At 34.6% G+C, this 18,900-nt stretch overlaps 2 protein-coding genes and 1 long non-coding RNA gene across 3 annotated transcripts; 2 read left to right on the top strand and 1 right to left on the bottom strand.

The window, feature by feature from the left end:
• Positions 1–811: 811 nt before the first annotated feature.
• Positions 812–5,893, bottom strand: LOC114407809. Its single transcript, XM_028371065.1, has 4 exons — positions 5,424–5,893; positions 5,066–5,171; positions 2,553–2,643; positions 812–2,186 (listed from the first exon to the last, which is right to left on the bottom strand). Exons 1-4 carry the CDS (start codon positions 5,784–5,786, stop codon positions 1,070–1,072), a joined length of 1,677 nt encoding a protein of 558 aa, XP_028226866.1. The 5' UTR covers positions 5,787–5,893; the 3' UTR covers positions 812–1,069.
• Positions 5,894–11,905: 6,012 nt separating this feature from the next.
• On the top strand, positions 11,906–13,670 carry LOC114407810 (aspartyl protease family protein 2-like). Its single transcript, XM_028371066.1, has one exon. It carries the CDS (start codon positions 12,016–12,018, stop codon positions 13,399–13,401), a length of 1,386 nt encoding a protein of 461 aa, XP_028226867.1. The 5' UTR covers positions 11,906–12,015; the 3' UTR covers positions 13,402–13,670.
• Positions 13,671–16,417: 2,747 nt separating this feature from the next.
• Positions 16,418–18,565, top strand: LOC114407808. The gene is made up of 3 exons (XR_003665681.1): positions 16,418–16,619; positions 16,887–16,955; positions 17,039–18,565. It is a non-coding gene; the product is annotated as an uncharacterized LOC114407808 (long non-coding RNA).
• Positions 18,566–18,900: the final 335 nt, after the last annotated feature.

Raw genomic sequence — 18,900 nt, 5'->3', positions numbered from 1 at the left:
AATGAACATTTGTCACATGAGCACATCCAAATTCTTGTGATCTTCAGTCTTATCCTCCAATTCCAACTCGTTCTATGATTAATAGAGATGCAACATGCGTGGCTTTCAGTTTCACAGCAAAATGGTCTCTGAAAATTAAAGTACAACTACTTCACTTCCACCCACACACAAACTTTGTTTCACTTAAACCATCTACTTTCAGTAAAAGTCCTGAATATGTTCCGTTAAGTATTTTTTTGAAATTTTCACTTCCAAGTTCCAATATTCGTATCATCATTCCAGATATTTTACTCATTGGTGCAAGCTCAGTTGAGTCACTGCTACGAACTATGCCAGTGTTGATATGCATAGCCTATGAACAGCTGCTTTGTGGCGCCATTTACATCCGTTGCAAGTTTATAAAGGTGTTTATTTTAGATTTTGATAAAATTGATTTAAAAATACTGATTTTGATATAATTGATTTAAGAGTTTATTTTTGGTAGATTTTGAGAAATTTTGTTTGAATATGATATTTTAAAAGTAAATTGAGAAAAACAAATTTTGTTTGGTTGACAAAAGAAAACTACACAAAAAGAGATAGTAATTTATAAATTTCATACCCAAAATCAAATGATATTTTGCCCACCGCAATTTTCACAATCAAACACATGCTATCGTATTTGGTTTGGTGGTTTGGCGTGGTCACTGCTTGAAATACTCTAGTTGTCTTAATGAAATATTTAGCCTTTTAAAAAAAAAGCACATGCTATCGTACAAAAACAATTTGCTACAGTTAAAGGTGATTCAAAATTAATTTTGGACATTACCGATGCGGGCAATTAGCCATTAGCTTGAAATAGCCAATTAAAATCATGAACGATATCGCCACTAAATGTATATAAAAAAAAAAGTTATCAACAACTACTATAATTAGGACACTTATATACTCACACAAAAAAAAAGAGACACTTATGTGACACATATATCAAACCCTGTACCCCCTAAAAAAGGCCTACCTTGCCTGCCCAAAAAATAAACAGGTTTTGTATACCCTGGTTCAAAATACAAAAGCATGTTTGTACAAGCAACTACTGGGTAGCACCCTGAGTATCAACTTCTGTAGGTATACGCACATCCTCTTCTGATTTCCTCTCATTAGTTTGTCTGTCATTTCTTCTCCAGCAATGTTTAGAAAGATGTCCCCTCTTGCCACATACAGTACAGGGTACGCTCCTGGCATTAATTTCTGGCCTATTCCTACACATTCCGAGTGCCGGCTTATAGTCAGCTCTCCTATGTCCACCTTTATAGGCCTGGTGATATCCTCCCATACTGTAAGAATATTCGACCACTCGTTTTACTCCATAGCGATATTCTTCCTCTATCTGTATGCGTTCCATTAACTTCCGGTAAGGTAGATACTCCTCACGCATTAACTTGATGCAGAAGTCCTTCCAGGATGGCGGAAGCTTTGAAATGATGGCACTAACATGAAAGTTGTCATCAATAAAAATTCCAGCAGCAGCAATAGAATCTGCAATGCCATTTAATTCTCGGATTTGCTCAATAACTGCTTTCTCCTCAACCATCTGAAATTCAAGATACTTTTTCACTTGAGATCTTTTGGTTCCGAATTCCTCATACAGATAAACCAGTTTTAACTCTTCCCATAAATCCTTAGCACTCATTTTTCTGTTTGCATAGAGGTTGTACAGAGGATCAGATAAATGGCTCAAGATATTGCGTTGACATGTCAAATCATCGTTCAGCCATCTCCTTTCTGCAGCCTTGGTTGCAGCAATGTCTTCAGCCTTGGCACTTTTGCCTAGTGTAGGGTTCGGGCATGGTTCATCAAGCACATAGTCAATCTTTAATTGTTTCAAGAGTAATTCCATCTGCGGAGCCCAGAATTGGAAATTCTTCCCATCAAAACGGATGACCTCAATAGGGACGACAGGCTCAAGAGGAGCAACATCAACAACTGAGTTTGATGCATCTCCATTTTGCTTACCATGAGGCTCAAGAGGAGCAACATCAACAACTGAATTTGATGCATCTCCATTTTGCTTACCATGAGGCTCAAGAGTAGCAACATCAACAACTGAATTTGATGCATCTCCCTTTTGCTTACTATTAGGCTCAAGATAAGCAACATCAACAACTGAATTTGACACATCTCCATTTTGCTTACCATTAGGCTCCGATCTACATAGTGTTGATTACATGTTCTAGGTTAGAATAGTCTATGAATAAATGTTTTCACTGCTGTTCAAAAGCAATTTTTACCATGCACTTATATGCATAATCAAATACCTAGTAACATGTTTTCTTTTCAGCCAAAAAAGTCAGCAAATATTCAGAAGAATACAGAAATTTCTCCAACTAAACTACAACAAAGAATATCATATAATTCGCAGTTAGTAAACAATCAACACACCAGGAGAATAGAAACAAAAATAAGCATTCTGCACATATGCACTCAGCAATTTCTTCACCACCACATTTTGACAATTTGGTCATCAATATCATTTGGAAGCCATAAATTTTCATGTGTCAACATTGAATACTCACCCTATCCTTTCTTCCATCTTTTTGATAGCTTCCTCTATGGCAGGAACACTCTTCTTGAAGGTCGACCATTGTTCCGAAGATAAACTTATCCCTAAAATAAGTAGTACAGGAAAGGGACATGTTTAGTTTCAAAATTCAGAATAATCAAGTTCTCAGCAAAACAGAGCCACATATATGTGGAGACAAATTCAGGGACCTCAACTCCAATACTATTTTATTCATGTAGCAGCTAGCCCGACACAACAACAATAGCTTTTTCCCATTAGATGAGTTTAGTTACATGAATCACGTGATATCATTGGACTTGATTAAAAACAAAATTCTCAAGGATATAATTGATCATGAGATCCTTCAAAATAATTTCTTTTAATGTAATTCTTGGCATCCCTCTACCACTTTTCACAAGGCTAAAAAAATGTGATTTACCCTCCTCGCCTTGCGTCTAGTGACCTTTTTTACACATGTCGAAATCACCTTAAGAGTGTGTTTGGTAGGAAGGAAAGAAATAGGAGAGAAATATGCTGAATATAAATAGGCATGGTAGTCAAACTTGAGATTCCATTCAGACTCAAGGAGTCACAAAATCGTAAATCGTGGAATCATAACCCAGCGTATTCTACAAGATTTATAAAATTAATATGTTTATAAATTCTTATATATGCATTTAACATAGTATATATGAGAGGAAAAAAAAACATTATAATACACATCAAATACTTAATTAAGCATAAATTCATAATCATAGATCCATAAGCATATATAATGAGGAGGAGGGTTAAGGAAGATGGTTGTGTTAGGCCCTTGGCAGCCAACGTAAAACTCACCGTTAGACTTATCATGGATCAATCACAACAGATCCATAAGCATAAGAAAGTCAATCACTAAAACTCCATATAGAATTCATAAATGATAAACAAAATCCACACCTAAAATCGGGTCAAATTCTTGAGGTCATGGGTTCAAATCCCGTCTCCGCAACATTTTGAATTTGATAAAAACAAGGATTCACTAAATGAAAAGGGGCATTATAATGAAACAAAAAAACTTAAAATACTGTCCTAGTGCTTAGTTTCTACTCCTAGTACAAACCACAAGACATGAACACCAAATGAGGGAGTAGCAGAAGGGGTTGGGTTTGCCATCTACAAATTTCAATCACAGAAACAAGCAGGTCATAATGCCAAAACCATGGATTGCCTGAAACAGAGCAGTGGCTCACAGAAAATAGGGAGAGAACTGCACAAACACACCTGCAAAGGAACAAGAGTTGACCTCACACGTGGGGGAGAAGAAATCTGACACAGCAGAGGAGGGCTCTGGTTGCGGTGGTTTGGGCAGCAGAGTTTAAGGGAGTGTTTGCGCGAAATTGAGAATAAATAGATAGGGTGTGTTTTCACAATTTGGGATTTAGTTATAGAAGAGTTGGTTTTGGGGCTTTGGTTTTATCTTAGGCTTTTAGAAGCCCAAAAGGAGGAGGAAAACTGACCCGCCAAACAGAAACGCGCAATTCCACTTGCGCAGCGCTTCTACCGAGTTCGGAAATTTCAAATTCTGCATGTGAAAGTACTCGCCCAGCCATAATAGACCCGCAGAATCATGGCAATCACTACCATGGAAATAGGATGAAAGAAATAGTGAATGGAAATAGGTGAGAAATAGGGGTGTTTGGTCCTTAAGAAATAGGGAAGAAAGAAATAAGAAAAAGAATAAAAAAATTGTTAAATTAAAACAACTGATTTGCAAACTCTTGCAATCGATTGTGCTTGACAGGAAAATCAATTGAAGTATTTGTGTGCGCAGTGCTTAATCGACTGAAGAAGTGTGCAAGGCTTAATTGATTATTGATTTAAAAATAATCAATTGTCGGATATCCAAAATTGGTTACATACGAAAAAGCGATATTTGGCACTAATGATAATCAATTATTTTGGGCAATAAATGCATACTACTGTTCATTTCTGCGCACTTTTGTGGAGAAATAAAAAGGTGTGCCACACCTTTTTACTTCTCTTCCTCCTCATTTCAACGCTGCCAAATGACCCGAATTTCCAATCTCCAAGCTATTTGTCAGCCTTCCCTGCTCCTCCCCACCCCCATCCACCACCCCCCAACTGTTTCTATGCTACCAAACTCACTGTAATTGATTTTCTGTCATATTTTCCTCAACAATAGCCACACTAGTATCTCCCTGAAGCTAGCAAGACACAATGACAGAGATCTTCACGCTATAATGAAACAACCTTATCATAGACTACTGGGCATTCAAACACATAATTAAAAATGTAACTCAACTAAAGACATTCTAGGTCATATATATATATAATCCCTAAAAAAATACTCATCAATGAGTGTTAAGGGAATTCATGCACTCAAATAAGTAGAAGAAAAATAAGATATCAACTATGTCTAATAATGTCAGGGGGCATAGTTCATGTGAGCAAATTCCAGCAACATTTACAGTAAAAAAAGCAGGAAGCAGCGAATTCGTAATAGCAAAGCAATCATGTAATTACCTTTGGAACCAGGAAGTGGTTTTCCATCTTTCATATAGAACTCCCTAATTGAGACCAGGGTTGTCCCTTTGAAATCTTTCACCGCCACGTTCCTCCTGTTGGACAGCTAGATCAAGCAAGCAATATCTACTCAGTCAAAGTGAAATGCAACATTTGAAAACATAAAAATACATCAGCAAATGCAGTTCACACATTGGAGTCATTCTCTTGATCAATTAAGTGAATATTAAACCTAATGAAACAAAACATGTTATTTAGGGTCCAGCTTTCAATTCCTAAATTCCAAAACTAATGAAACAAGACATGTATGTTCTAGGGCTTTTACTCCGTTGAGAATTGAATAGGAAGGAGAGATTACGTGGCAAATAACGCGTTCGGGATCATCCCTCTTCAGTTTGGGCAGCACCTCTGTCTCTCGGGACTCTTCTTCGTTGGCCGCAACGACATCTTCCTTCTTCGCTACGTCGTCGTTTTTGGCGGCAATATCTTCGTTCTCCTTCTTCTTCTCTGCGTCTTTGGACTTTTCATTGGCCGCGACGGAGAGAAGAAAAGACTCGACGACGGATCTCACGAAGTGCTTACTGGCGGTGTCGGAGAGGTCGATGCCGAGACGCTCGGAGGCAGCGACTCGGATGGTGAACTCAGTGGCTTCTTTAATATTGGATTTCTTCAGAATATCCAACAGCATCTCCTCCACTTTCCGTCGAGTTTCCGCTTCCATTGCAAAAAAAAACAATGAAAAACCCCAATGTATATGTGTATGCCACGTTGCACAGAATGAGGGGGGAAACACCTTTTATTCGAGAACATGGTTTTGTACTTTTGTTGAGGCTCAATATCCCGTGGCATGTGTTGTGTGACTTTGTCTGAAACTGAAACATTATATAAAAATAGGGTTCCCACCAACATTTGAACTCGAGTTACTGGATTCAGAGCAACGTCCTAACCACTAGACCATGAAACCTTACATTTTACCGTGTCCATTTTCTTAAAATCTATTCAATTTCATCTTACGATAAAAAAATTTTATTTGTAGGGTTTCATGATACATTTACAAAGACCTGGATGAATTATTATTATTATTATATTTACAAATCGACGTAATCTAGTAATAATTAAAAATTAAACTAAATTGAAAATTATTTATTTTCTTTTAATGATTTTGCTGATTCATAAAATACACCCTTCAAATGTATAATTATTGTTTCTATTTCATTTATCTTTATATACCAAATAATCTCTATAAAATTTAGTTTAAAAATAAGAGTTAAGTTTTCAAAGGTGATCATTATTATTTGTGTTGCTTTCATATGGAGTCCTCTATTAAGGTTTCTTGTAAGGCTTCCCATGAGGTAAAGGATTTGTTGGATTGCAGTAAAAAGAAAATCCAAATGAAAAGGAGAGAGTAATTCTTATAAGGAGGTGTTGTTGGATGTTCCAAACGAGGATGATTATGTTTTCTTTGAAGGGAGGATATTTCAAATGACGAGATGTTTGAAAACAAAATTTATGAAGAAAAGGAAGAGGTGTTCAACCCATGCCATTAAATAATAGTATTAGGGATAAAGAATTTAATGAATGGAGTAGTGCTTGGCATAGGGAAGGGTAAGCTTTGAGATTCTAAAAAATAAATTTATGAAAAAATGGGCTAAAGCTATAACAATACAAATCATTGATATGTCAAAGAATTATCATGTGATGGTTTTTTTCTCAAAGCATAAGCATGTCCATCCATGGATGATAGTAAATCACAATCTTGTTGTGCAAAGATAGAATCCTCTCTCTTTTATAAGTATTAACGAGGTGACCAAGGTTGCATTGCAGTCGGTCACCAAGTCGAACCTGGCTCTGATACCATAAGCAACCACATAAGAGAATTTGACATTACACTTTAACCCAAAACTTTAAGGCTTAAGTTTATGAGTCTTCCTCTCACTTATATGGTGCTTAACTTTTTCACTTCTATTGAGATTTTACCTCACACTTATACTCCAACATATCTAACCACTTGATTTTATGGATAATTCTTTAAATTCAAATGATAAAAAGGAAACAAATTTTGGTTCTTGAATTTTCACGAGAAAACAATTACAAAATAAAGACATGAGCGTTAAATTGAGAAAGAAAGGAAATGTATTAGTGACAAAATTGGTAACAGATTGCATGGACCATCGTTTTGTTTATAATATGAATTGCTTTCATATTGAGGAAAAAAAAAAATACCACGTTCTTAATGGGAGTGATGCCCCAAATGAGTTAAGAGGTAGAGGTAATATTGTGCAATCATATGATAATAAATTGAAAGAGTCAATGAAGGTCTACGATATGATTTACATTAATGTTGAAGGAAAGAGCCTACAAAGGGGAATCATCATGAAGAATCTAAATGAATAAAATAGTTGAACCCACAAATTTGAATAAGGGGCAAGAGAATATGACTTCATCTAAGCCATCGAAGGTGGAGGATGAACGACAAGTTATGATAAAGACCCCATCAACAAAGCATTACATGGAATCATTCATCATGATTTGAAATTTTTTGTCAGTGAAATTCAAAAATAGTGTTACAAAATTATATGAAATAAGATTTTGTTTAGATGTTAGTGCAACATAATATATGATTTGTTTTAATGGTTTTGCTAACTATATTACCTAGTTGATAAACCAATTATATACTGTGTTAAGAATGAATTATACAATAATGAATAAATAAAGTAATAAAAACTAATTTTTATTTTAATTTATCTTTTGTGTATTGTGTCTATGTGCTTAAACAAATGAATTTTAAATAGACATGCAAGAATAACCTTAAAGTGAGATATAAAAGAGAATAGAAGAAATATTGATACATGTATAACTTGAACAAACATGTATGCAAACACATATACATTCATTAGTGTTGTATATGTTATACATCTAGCTCTCAACTCCATGTACCTAACTTCTCAATCCCTAAAAAATGCCCTTAATTAAACTTCTTCACCTCCAAATCATTCTAACTTTTGAAATTTCATCTTTACTTCAATCTCATGGCTCTACTCTTTATTTTTATCTTTGTTTATAATATAATCCTAATGCTATGTTTAGTAAAACTGAAAGTTGAAAAATTAGTTGGTAGTAAAAAATTAAAAAAATTAACTTATTAAATTATAAGTGTTAAGTAAAATTAGTTATTGAAATATTTCAAAAATGTAAAATAACATATTAAAAAGGGATAATAAAAAAAATTGAATAAATATTTTAAGGATAAAAAATAAATAAACTATAAAAAATTAGAAATAGATATTTTAAAAAATATTATTTCAAGTAATGTTTAAAAAACACTAAAAATTACTAAAAAAATATTAAAAATTACCTTAAAATTTTTTTTACAAAAAATCCAATAAAATTTTCAATTAATAAAAATAATTAAAAATTAATTAAAATGACTTAGTCTGAATGCACCTTATTCACATGTTGCGTACGTTTATTTCAAGTTGGGCCGACTTGCGTTGAAACCCATCATCCAATTTTCACTTGGACATATCACAAGAAATGAAAACAATTTGTATTTGCAATAGTTAAATGAAAAAACAAATGTACTTGTTTTTTTTTAATGAAATGATTTAACAGACATAAAGACAGCATACTTGTTCGACAAAAATGATTAAAAATTAAAAAATTAATTCATTAAATTATAAGTATTTAATAAAAATTAATTATTAAAATAATTAAAAAGTATAAAATTATTGAAAATAATAAAATCATAATTTATTTAAAAATAGTAACTATAAAATTTGATAAATATATTAAATATATAAATAAAAAAATATAAAAAGTTATAAGTTAATGCTTTTAAATATGTTACTTCAAGTAACTTTTTAAAAAATACTAAAACCTATTGAAAAATTACTAAAAAAAGTTTATTTATTTAACAATTAAATGAATTTTTTATCTAATAAAAAAAGTTAAAAAATAACTTAAATATATTGCCGAACATAACTTATTTATGTCTCTGTATTCATTATTTTTTCAAACAACTAATTAATATTCATTTTTTCCTCTATCTCCCTATTCCTATATCACGTCTAAAGAAAAGAAACAATAATTTCTGAGTATATCAGTATATCTTCACGCATGACTGCAGCAGGAATTAACATGAAATACAATAAAGGATCGAAATACATAAAAGTTCTATTATTTTAACGTCTAAAATTAATACTACATGTTATGCTGATATCTCACATGATTTCTGTTTTTTTTTCTATACAAAATTAAAGAATTAATATATGTGCACAAAATGCTTCATAAGGATCGGTGAGAAAGGGGACACAGAAGTCACGAGAATCCTCAAGCATGAAAAAATTAATTTTAGGATTCATGGTATGGATAAATATTCGGTATTTCCAGTATTCACTCCTAGAGTGATAAAACGTTTTAGGTTTGAGTTTCACGGATGGTGAATTGCGGTAGGTGGGTGAATCATGGATGGACCATGTTCTGAAATGTTGAAATCAAATGCTAAGGAGCATTGGTACCTAAAGAATTCGATGAAAATATTAAATGAAAGAGGGTATGGGTTTGGTTTTGAGATGACAAAAAATTAAATGCCTTTAATATATTCTTTACTTAATATTTTGGACCAATATTAAGAAGGTTCCTAATTCAATCCTAAAGAGCTAGTTATGCGCAACTGCTAGCATGAATTGAGCCTTTAAATGAGATAGCGTACTAGTATATACTAATGCGTTATGAGTGTCATTGAGATTCATTTTGTGCTGCAGTTGAATGAACCTTTCAAGTCATTTTCTCACATGCATGGAGTTATCACCCATCATCAACAATCCAAACTAACATAAATAAGACCAAATCCCTCAACATCCGATCAAATGTCCTCATCAGATGCATTGTGTTTAAGTTTCTTTATCAAGCCTAAGCTCTTCTCATCGTTTAGATTATGAGAAGAAACATGAAATCAACAGGGGTCTGCACGAGGAAGGGACAGAGAATTTGCACAATGAATATGGGGTTTTGCTTATGTGTCTATCTTTATATAAAACAAGGAAGACACATTCAGTTTGAAAACCATTAATATATGATAACGAGGCATAAAATAGTAAGATATACTTGGAAGCAAAGTTTTTCTTAATGCTTTTTTTTTTCTAATATCGTTCACAAAGATCATTTGGATATCACTATTATAAGTTACATTCCATGTGCCATTGCGAGAATGATTGGTAGCATTTTGTGCATTTAATCACCGGCCATATATCAATAGGTCAACGTTATGAACATTCACATTGGAGCATGATGAGCTTGTAGGGACATGGAGAGTATCCCATTGAAAGCTATTGTGGCGCACACCCGATTACTACGCGTTGTTCTTGCCTGCCAGCTGAATTATTTACTTACCAAGTCATATTTGTTGATGTGACAACTTTCACACTCTCATTAACAATGCTTCATTAAAAACCCAACTATCACCAAACAAACCATTTTGACAAAAAGTAAGAACAATTATGCTTCCAATTCCCGTAGTAACAACTAATAAGCATTCTGACAAGGGGCAATTTAGTAATTAATCCAAACCCACTATATCTATATGTCAAGCCTCACTAATCCAATTAAAAAGAAAACTTTACTAATAAAGTTATGTCGTCCACTACAGACGATTAAAGTGATTATTGACGTGTGCAATGTAAATGAGTATTTTAACTTTAGATTTAGCATGTAGGAAAACATTATTTAATCTTGATTTATATTTTATACAGATCAAATTTAAAGTTTCAACTTGGTTTTATTGGAAAATAATATTGAAATTTGTTTTTTTTATTATTATTATCAGGATCCGTCATACGGCCTAATTCGTGTGTTGGATTTTATCAGCCCAAAGTGGCTTACAGTCAGAACCGTAGTTAACATCTTTGTATATAGAGCTTAAGATATGAAAATTTATAGTGTCTTGTAACTTGGGGCAGAATAAAATTATCCTAATAATTAATACACTAATATAAGTTTTAAAGAAGACTAAGGGCATTTTTTTTTTTAAAAAAAAAGACAGAAAGAAAGAAGACTATGGGCGTTGAACTGAAAATTGAGTTTGTCATAATTATTATAAACATACCAGCAATATCATAATATTATGAATGCATTTGATATATTCTGTCATTTTGGTAGGACTATTATTGATTCGAGCTTAGAATGCCTTTTGTAGATACTTGATACTCCGTCCATTCACCGTGCCATATACCTCAATTGTGTTGCAACATCGACTAATTTCCAAAGTATTAAAGAGTTCAGATAAATTAACAGCTGACTTCGAATAAGTTAACATCTCGCTTGTATAGTTTATTCTGAATTTACTACAACATTTATTTTAGTTAGAATACTTTCACTTGTTAACTAATTTGTAATTTAATTATTTTTATAAATTTTTATTTGAATAAATTTTTATTTATCAATTTATCATTCGATAAATGTATTTGTATTAAGCATATATGATTTTTTTTTGAGTGAATAATGATAAAAGGTTAAAAATATATAAAAATATTTAATAATTACTTAAATAATTTGAAATATTTTTTCATATACAATTCCAACATATTTTTTTTTATGATTTTGTGACCTGTTATCCAAATAAATACCCAAAACCATATATTTTTTAACATTAAAAAACAAATGTAACGAATCAATTTGTCTGTCTATCTAATATAAAAAAATCACAATTTGTTTTATGTTGAATATAAAAGAAATTAACATATTGATTTAGTTGGAGGCAAAATTCATAATTTCATTTATTGTTAGGAAAAACAGAAGTCCCAGTGGTAAGTAAAGTATGTAAATTGTTGACAGTAAATGAGTGTGGAGTGTTTAATAACAGAAGAGGAAGAGGGTGTTAGGCTACCCTAGGCAACGTCATAATGAACTTTGCTTATTTATTCTCTGAGTGAGACTGGTGGCAACAATCAAGAATGGAAGAAGGGAATTGGGTTCTCTTCCTAACCCTGGCCATCAGCCTCTGTGTCTCCGGCGCATTCCAAATCCAAACCGAAACCTTGCCCCTCCACACCCTCCCTGAGCCACACATCCTCTCAGAAACCCTCTCAGAACCCCAAGAAACTCTCTCGCTCTCACTTCACCTCCACCTCCACCACATAGACGCCCTCTCCTCCAACAAAACCCCAGAGCAGCTCTTCCACCTCAGGCTCCAACGCGACGCCAAGAGAGTCGAAGCCCTCCTCATCCAAATCCACGCGCGCAGATCCGCCGGCTCCAGTTTCAGCAGCTCCATCATTTCGGGCCTAGCACAAGGCAGCGGCGAGTACTTCACGCGCATAGGAGTTGGCACACCCGCCAGATACGTCTACATGGTTTTAGACACCGGAAGCGACGTTGTTTGGCTCCAATGCGCCCCTTGCCGCAAATGTTACACCCAAACCGACCACGTCTTTGACCCCACCAAGTCCCGAACCTACGCCGGAATCCCCTGTGGGGCCCCTCTCTGCCGCCGCTTAGACTCCCCCGGTTGCAGCAACAAAAACAAGGTTTGCCAATACCAGGTTTCCTACGGCGACGGCTCCTTCACATTCGGCGATTTCTCCACCGAAACGCTCACGTTTCGAAGAAACAGAGTCACGCGCGTCGCGCTTGGCTGTGGCCACGACAATGAAGGACTTTTCACAGGCGCTGCTGGCCTTTTGGGCCTGGGCCGTGGGAGGTTATCGTTTCCGGTCCAGACCGGACGCCGTTTCAACCACAAATTCTCCTACTGCCTCGTCGACCGTTCCGCTTCGGCCAAACCCTCCTCTGTCATCTTCGGAGATTCCGCTGTTTCCCGAACCGCGCACTTCACTCCTCTCATCAAAAACCCTAAGCTTGACACTTTCTACTACCTCGAGCTCCTCGGGATCAGTGTCGGCGGAGCGCCGGTGCGCGGCCTCTCCGCCTCGCTCTTCCGCCTTGACGCCGCGGGAAACGGCGGCGTCATCATCGACTCCGGCACCTCAGTGACCCGCCTCACCCGACCTGCCTACATTGCCCTCCGGGACGCGTTCCGCATCGGGGCCTCGCATCTGAAGCGCGCGCCGGAGTTCTCGCTCTTCGACACGTGTTTCGATCTGTCCGGGCTCACGGAGGTGAAGGTACCTACGGTGGTGTTGCATTTCCGAGGTGCTGACGTGTCCTTGCCGGCGACGAATTACTTGATTCCGGTGGACAACAGTGGGAGCTTCTGCTTCGCGTTTGCCGGAACTATGAGTGGTTTGTCCATAATTGGTAACATCCAGCAACAAGGTTTCCGGATCTCGTATGATCTGACGGGTTCGCGGGTCGGGTTTGCACCGAGAGGTTGCGTTTGAGTTTTCTTAGGAAATGGGAGCAACTCTTTCCCTGCTGTTCTCTAATTATGAATATCAATTATTGTTGCCATCTCTTTCTTCTTTTGTTTTTTAATATTAAAAAACAAGGTTAGATTAGAGAAGGAGGGGGAGATCTCAATCTAGATCTGAAGGAGAAAACTAGGATTCAACAAAAGGAGAATGTTTCTGTTTGTCGCTTGTTGTGTATTTTATTTCCCAATCCAATCCAATACAATACAAGGGGTTATTCGACGAATTTAATCTTTCAATCGCTTGGTAGTACTATTACTGTACTAGATCAGTACATACTCGTGATATTCTTGTCTTCTATTTTTCACGTTTTCAAGAAATAACTGAAACTCATCAGTCAATGGTAAGATATTTTTGCCATTTCACATGTGCGTGCGTGCGTGCCTTTTCTCTTGTGGATCATACCCACCGCTTTTATATATTCTTCACTCCTATCTGTGCTGCGCTAATTGCGACTAATCTTATTGAACGTTCTTTCTTTCTGTTTGCATGAAAGATAAATCGCATCTAATTTTTATTCATTGAACCTGTATACGATTATTCAGATCTTCTATTAAAAATTATGATCTCAATTATCGATAGACTAGACTGACAAATTTGATAGATATATAGAATCTCGAAAATGAATGAAATGATGTGTGTACTACTACAGGAAGAAATCGTCGAAAGACAAACACGTACGGAATGACTGTCATTTTCTCATTTTGGGCTTCCGTACGCCCATGACATGCTTGTGATTAGGGCTTGGCTATTGATGAATTATTTCGATTTTATTAATTTTAAGCTTCAAATTAGATTATATAACAAAAATATCAAGTTCATACACCATCATTGACATAGTTGATAGATCAAACTTGGAACATATTTATGAATTTTTTTTTATTAAAAGATATTAATTTCTTAAATAAATCTTAGGCCGAAAGATATTTTAGTTCACAACAAAAAAAATCTTAAGTTTAAATTTGATAGTTGATGTCTATTAATTTTGTCACAAAATGTTTATTAAAAATGTGAGACTTATAAGATATATTTTATTTTATAGTTTAAAAATAAATTTATTTTATTCATAACTTAAAAGTAATTTTCTCAGCTAAATTTTAATATCTCAATTAAAAAAAATAGAGAGTGAGAATCCATTTTAGAGAACTAGTTAATAAGTCTTTCTCAATTATCTTAAATTACTTTCATTTTACCTTTACCTATACACGCTTGATCTTTTTAATTGTTTATATCCTTCAAGTTATCTTCTTCTATTATAGAGTATAAATAACAATGAAAATTGTAGCATTCTAGTTGGCAGGCGACCGTTATAGGCCTTCAAGCACTGAACCGTTTTCATTCGGTGCCTCATAATTAACTTATAGTCAATGGTCGGAGGTCGACCATGTTGATTATAACGCCCCTAAAATTGTGACGAGTCACTTTTCCAGCCTTACACCTGGAGAGTGTTGTGTGTCTTATAATGGGTAAGTAACACTTATCTTTAGTCCCCATCAACTATGATGATTCATATATACCTTGGTTGAAGCAGCCAAGACACATGCATGTTCTGGTGCCATAGTTCCGAAATGCCTATATTGCACATGCCACTACATATATAGGTCAAAATGTGCAAAGCATCAACCAGCTCATGCTTAAAAATTAATAGGTACGGGACAAATGGAGAAAATTGTCAAATGTTATGAGTTAAGTGGTAACTTTGGAAAGACAAAAGCAGTTGGTTCTTTTCTTTTCCACATTGATATGAAGTCTAGCTGTTAAAGAGAGATTATAAAGTGGAGATGGCACTATCACACTCACAATGATGAATGTGGAAGCGGAGGGAACCTGCAGAAATTGCACCAGCCTACCATTGTAGATCTACTTTGTGGGTAAGAATCTTTTTTGAGGGATAACAAATTAACAATCCGGCCTATGCAATTTGAGAAAGGAGGTTATATTAAACGTACAAGCAAAATGCGTTATTGACGTCCATATATAGAGTGGAATTTGGTTCGGAATTTACCAAACAAGTTCAAAAATACTACACTAGTTATTTACATCAAATAAATGACACGTGAGGTTCAGACTTTTAAAACTGAAGTCCCACTAGAAATTATCTAAAAAAAATGAAATTCTTATTTTGTAATGAAGATTTTTACAATTTTTTTTTTTAAAATGAGACAAGTCGTAGTTTTTATGCACAACTTTGTTTTAGTTTTTTTTTAATCGAGTTTGGATAAGTTTTATTATCGTACATTTTTTGTTTTTCATGTGGAGTAAGTCATACTCTAGATGTATAACATTGTTATTTTTTTAAAAATCCTATACTTCAGTTGATTTATTTTAAATTTTAAATGCTTTTTGTAGTTAATTTTTAGGTTTCAAGATTAATTGAAATTTAGAATTAAATTATTTTACGTAAAATGTAAAGGCTTTTTATTGTTAATTTTTTTAAGATCGGATATTTTTTCATGATTAAGAAGAACAATAAATAGTTACTTCAGGTTCTAAGTTTAAACCTTGTTTCCATCCTTGTATATTTTTTTTATAAATAAAAAAAACTTCTTCCATGTCAAATCATTAATCTAATATAATAATTTTCCGTAAGAACATCATAGTAAAATTGTGTGGGAGCATGCTAGTAAAAAGTTGGACCAAAACCACGCTTGGTCTTACAATATTTCCCAACACTAATGTGAACAAAAAAGGAATCGACACATATTTTTTTTTTTTGAAATTCACATATTTAAATATTTCTAAATAGACCAGCGGGTCTGCTTTTAACCCATCGAACTTGGGCCAATGTTACGGTGGTCCAGTTTTTTTTTTTTTTTTACTTTGGGGGAACAGTAAATATGTCCTGTAGTATAGGTATATATAAATTTTGATTAAATTATTTTTTTAAATAAATTATGTTATGATGACCTTTATATTTTTAATATTTCATAAAGATAAATATATCCCCGTCTAAGTGTTTTACCTTTGTGTCTCTTTTTTGGGTCTGCGGGTGAAGGTTGTAGTTGTTGAAAAATTACATATCAGAGAAGTAGAATTGAAAATGTCTTGTCCTCGTTGAAGGTTTGTTCGGCGTGATAAAACATTTGATTGTGACACAAGTTGTTTGTCACTCATTATTCAAAGAATGCTCTTTTAGCACCTCGTTTTTGAAAGGTTGTTGTGTTATCCCCATCACCGATACATCAGAGGTATGCTTTGTGTCAATTTTTTTGCTCTGTGATGCGTTATTCGTTGTGTTGTGATCCAATATAATGTTCCCTGTTTTTGTTCTCATATTTTTTATATACTATTCAGTTTTCTGTTTATTGTAATAATACTCTAGGTCTCCGAAATTAGGGAATATTTTGTTTGTTATATGGTGTACTTTTATACCTCTGCATCTTGTTAGTAGTTTACAATTGATTGAGTGTGATTTGTGTTGAGCTTGATATAAATAGTGGGAATTATGGTTTTAGGAATGGAACATATTGATGAAGAGGTAGATGCAAATGATGAAAATGGAATAAATGAAAGGGGTTTCAGTTGTAAGTATTAAATTTGAAATGTTTGTGAATTAATATGGTTTAGTAATGATGCCTTGGTTAGTAACGTATTTTCATGTATAAAGGAATTGAATGAGACACGAGATGAATTTGAAGAGATTGAAGATTGTGGTGAAGAGGATGATGATTGTGGTTGTTCTAAATCTGAATCTAAAGATGATACCTTGTTGGTTGACAACTTAGAAGGCAATTTTTGCGAAGAAAGTGGTGAACCTATTCCAATTATTATAAATGGTTTGGTGGAAATTGTAAGCATAATATGAGATGTATTACTATGGATGAAGTCAACAGGTATTTATTCGGTGATCTTGAAGCAGTGCACTTGTTCTATTATTGGTATGCAAGGATTAATGGATTTTGGTGTAAGGAGGAGCAAAGTTGTGAGAAATTCTAAGGGTGAAAAAACATAGCAGACATTTGTGTGTTCTAGACAAGGTGTTCATAAGGATAGGAGGTTGACTGCAAAAACTAGGAAGCATGAGCCAAGAAATGATATAAGATGCAAGTGTTTGGCTAAATTTGTTCATGTCAAGAAGAATCATGGTAGGCGGGGAGTTAAGGAGTTCACTAATGACCACAAACATGAGTTGTTAGAAAAAGATTATTGTTCTCTTGTACCATCCCACAAGAAGATGACACCAGGTGATGTATTGAAAATTAAGAATCTAAGAAAAACTGACATAATGACTCCTCAAATATTTGGTTCTTTAGCCAACATTTCTGGTGGATATGACACGGTTGGTTTTTGAACCAAAGACCTTCACAACCATCTAGCTAGACAAAGAAGACAAAAGTTTTCAAATGCTACTAGAGCTTTAAAATTCCTGGTGGATATGTTTGTTTGTGATGAAACTGAGCAAACGTATGTGTGGTTGTTGGAGCAATTTATCGATACAATGAAAGGGAAGGCACTAGTGTTCATAATAACTGATGGGGATTTGGCTATGAAAAATGCAATTGAGGTAGTTTTCCTAGTGCAAATCATAAGCTATGCACATGGCTCCTAATTCGTAATGCCAATTCTAATGTGCATATTCCTGAATTCATGAAAGCCTTTAAGAGATGCATGTTAGGTGATTTTGATGCGAAAAATTTGAATAGTTGTGGGCTTCAACGGTAAAAGAGTTTGGACTTCAAGACAATAGGTGGATAAAAGATATGAATAACATGAAGTTTATGTGAGCCACTTCTATAATCAGAGGCAACTTTTTTGTAGGCATAAGGACTACCTCATGGTGTGAAGGATTTCATGATCACCTTGGAAAAATTTGTCAGCTCAAAGATAGGATTGTCAGAGTTTGTAGAACAATTTCACGGGCGTCTTTCTTATTTTCGCTTTAAGGAACCTGAAGCAGATTTTGACTTAAACTCTGCTCTGTGACTTTACAAACAAGTGTGCGGAAACTTGAGAGCTCATTTGCTAGTCAATTTATTAAGAAAAGTTTTCTTTTGTTAAGACCTATTTTGGCATGAGCTCCATCATTGATGAGGGTTAAAGATTGTCATGAGACCCCGATGTACAACATATATTCTGTTTCTATGTAGTGTAATAGTGGTTTAACACTTGCAATCCCAATATTAATAGTATTTAAAGTCAAACTAAACAATTTTAAAAATTTTGATCAGTTTTGATTGATTCAGTTCGGTTTTGATTGGATTTATAAATCTAAACCCATACATGAACGCTTTTGATTGGTTTGGTTTAGTTTTGACCTAAATATATAAATGACCCTACCCAAACTGTTCGGATCGATTTGGGTTAATTCAAATTTGCGAGTGACCTGTGCCCGTGAACACCCCTACCTGCAAGTTACTTGGTTGCTAACTAAAATCTTCTAATAAAGGACCTACTAGCCATTGGGAATGGGTCGGGACGGGCACAAGTAGTAGCTACCAGCTACTCGCACCACTAAAGAAAATCTGCGCT

The sequence above is a fragment of the Glycine soja genome, chromosome 3 (genome assembly GCF_004193775.1).
Source record: "Glycine soja cultivar W05 chromosome 3, ASM419377v2, whole genome shotgun sequence".
Lineage (NCBI taxonomy): Eukaryota > Viridiplantae > Streptophyta > Magnoliopsida > Fabales > Fabaceae > Glycine > Glycine soja.
The sequence above is the reverse complement of the archived record's forward strand: the minus strand, read 5'-3'. Positions and strand labels throughout refer to the sequence as shown.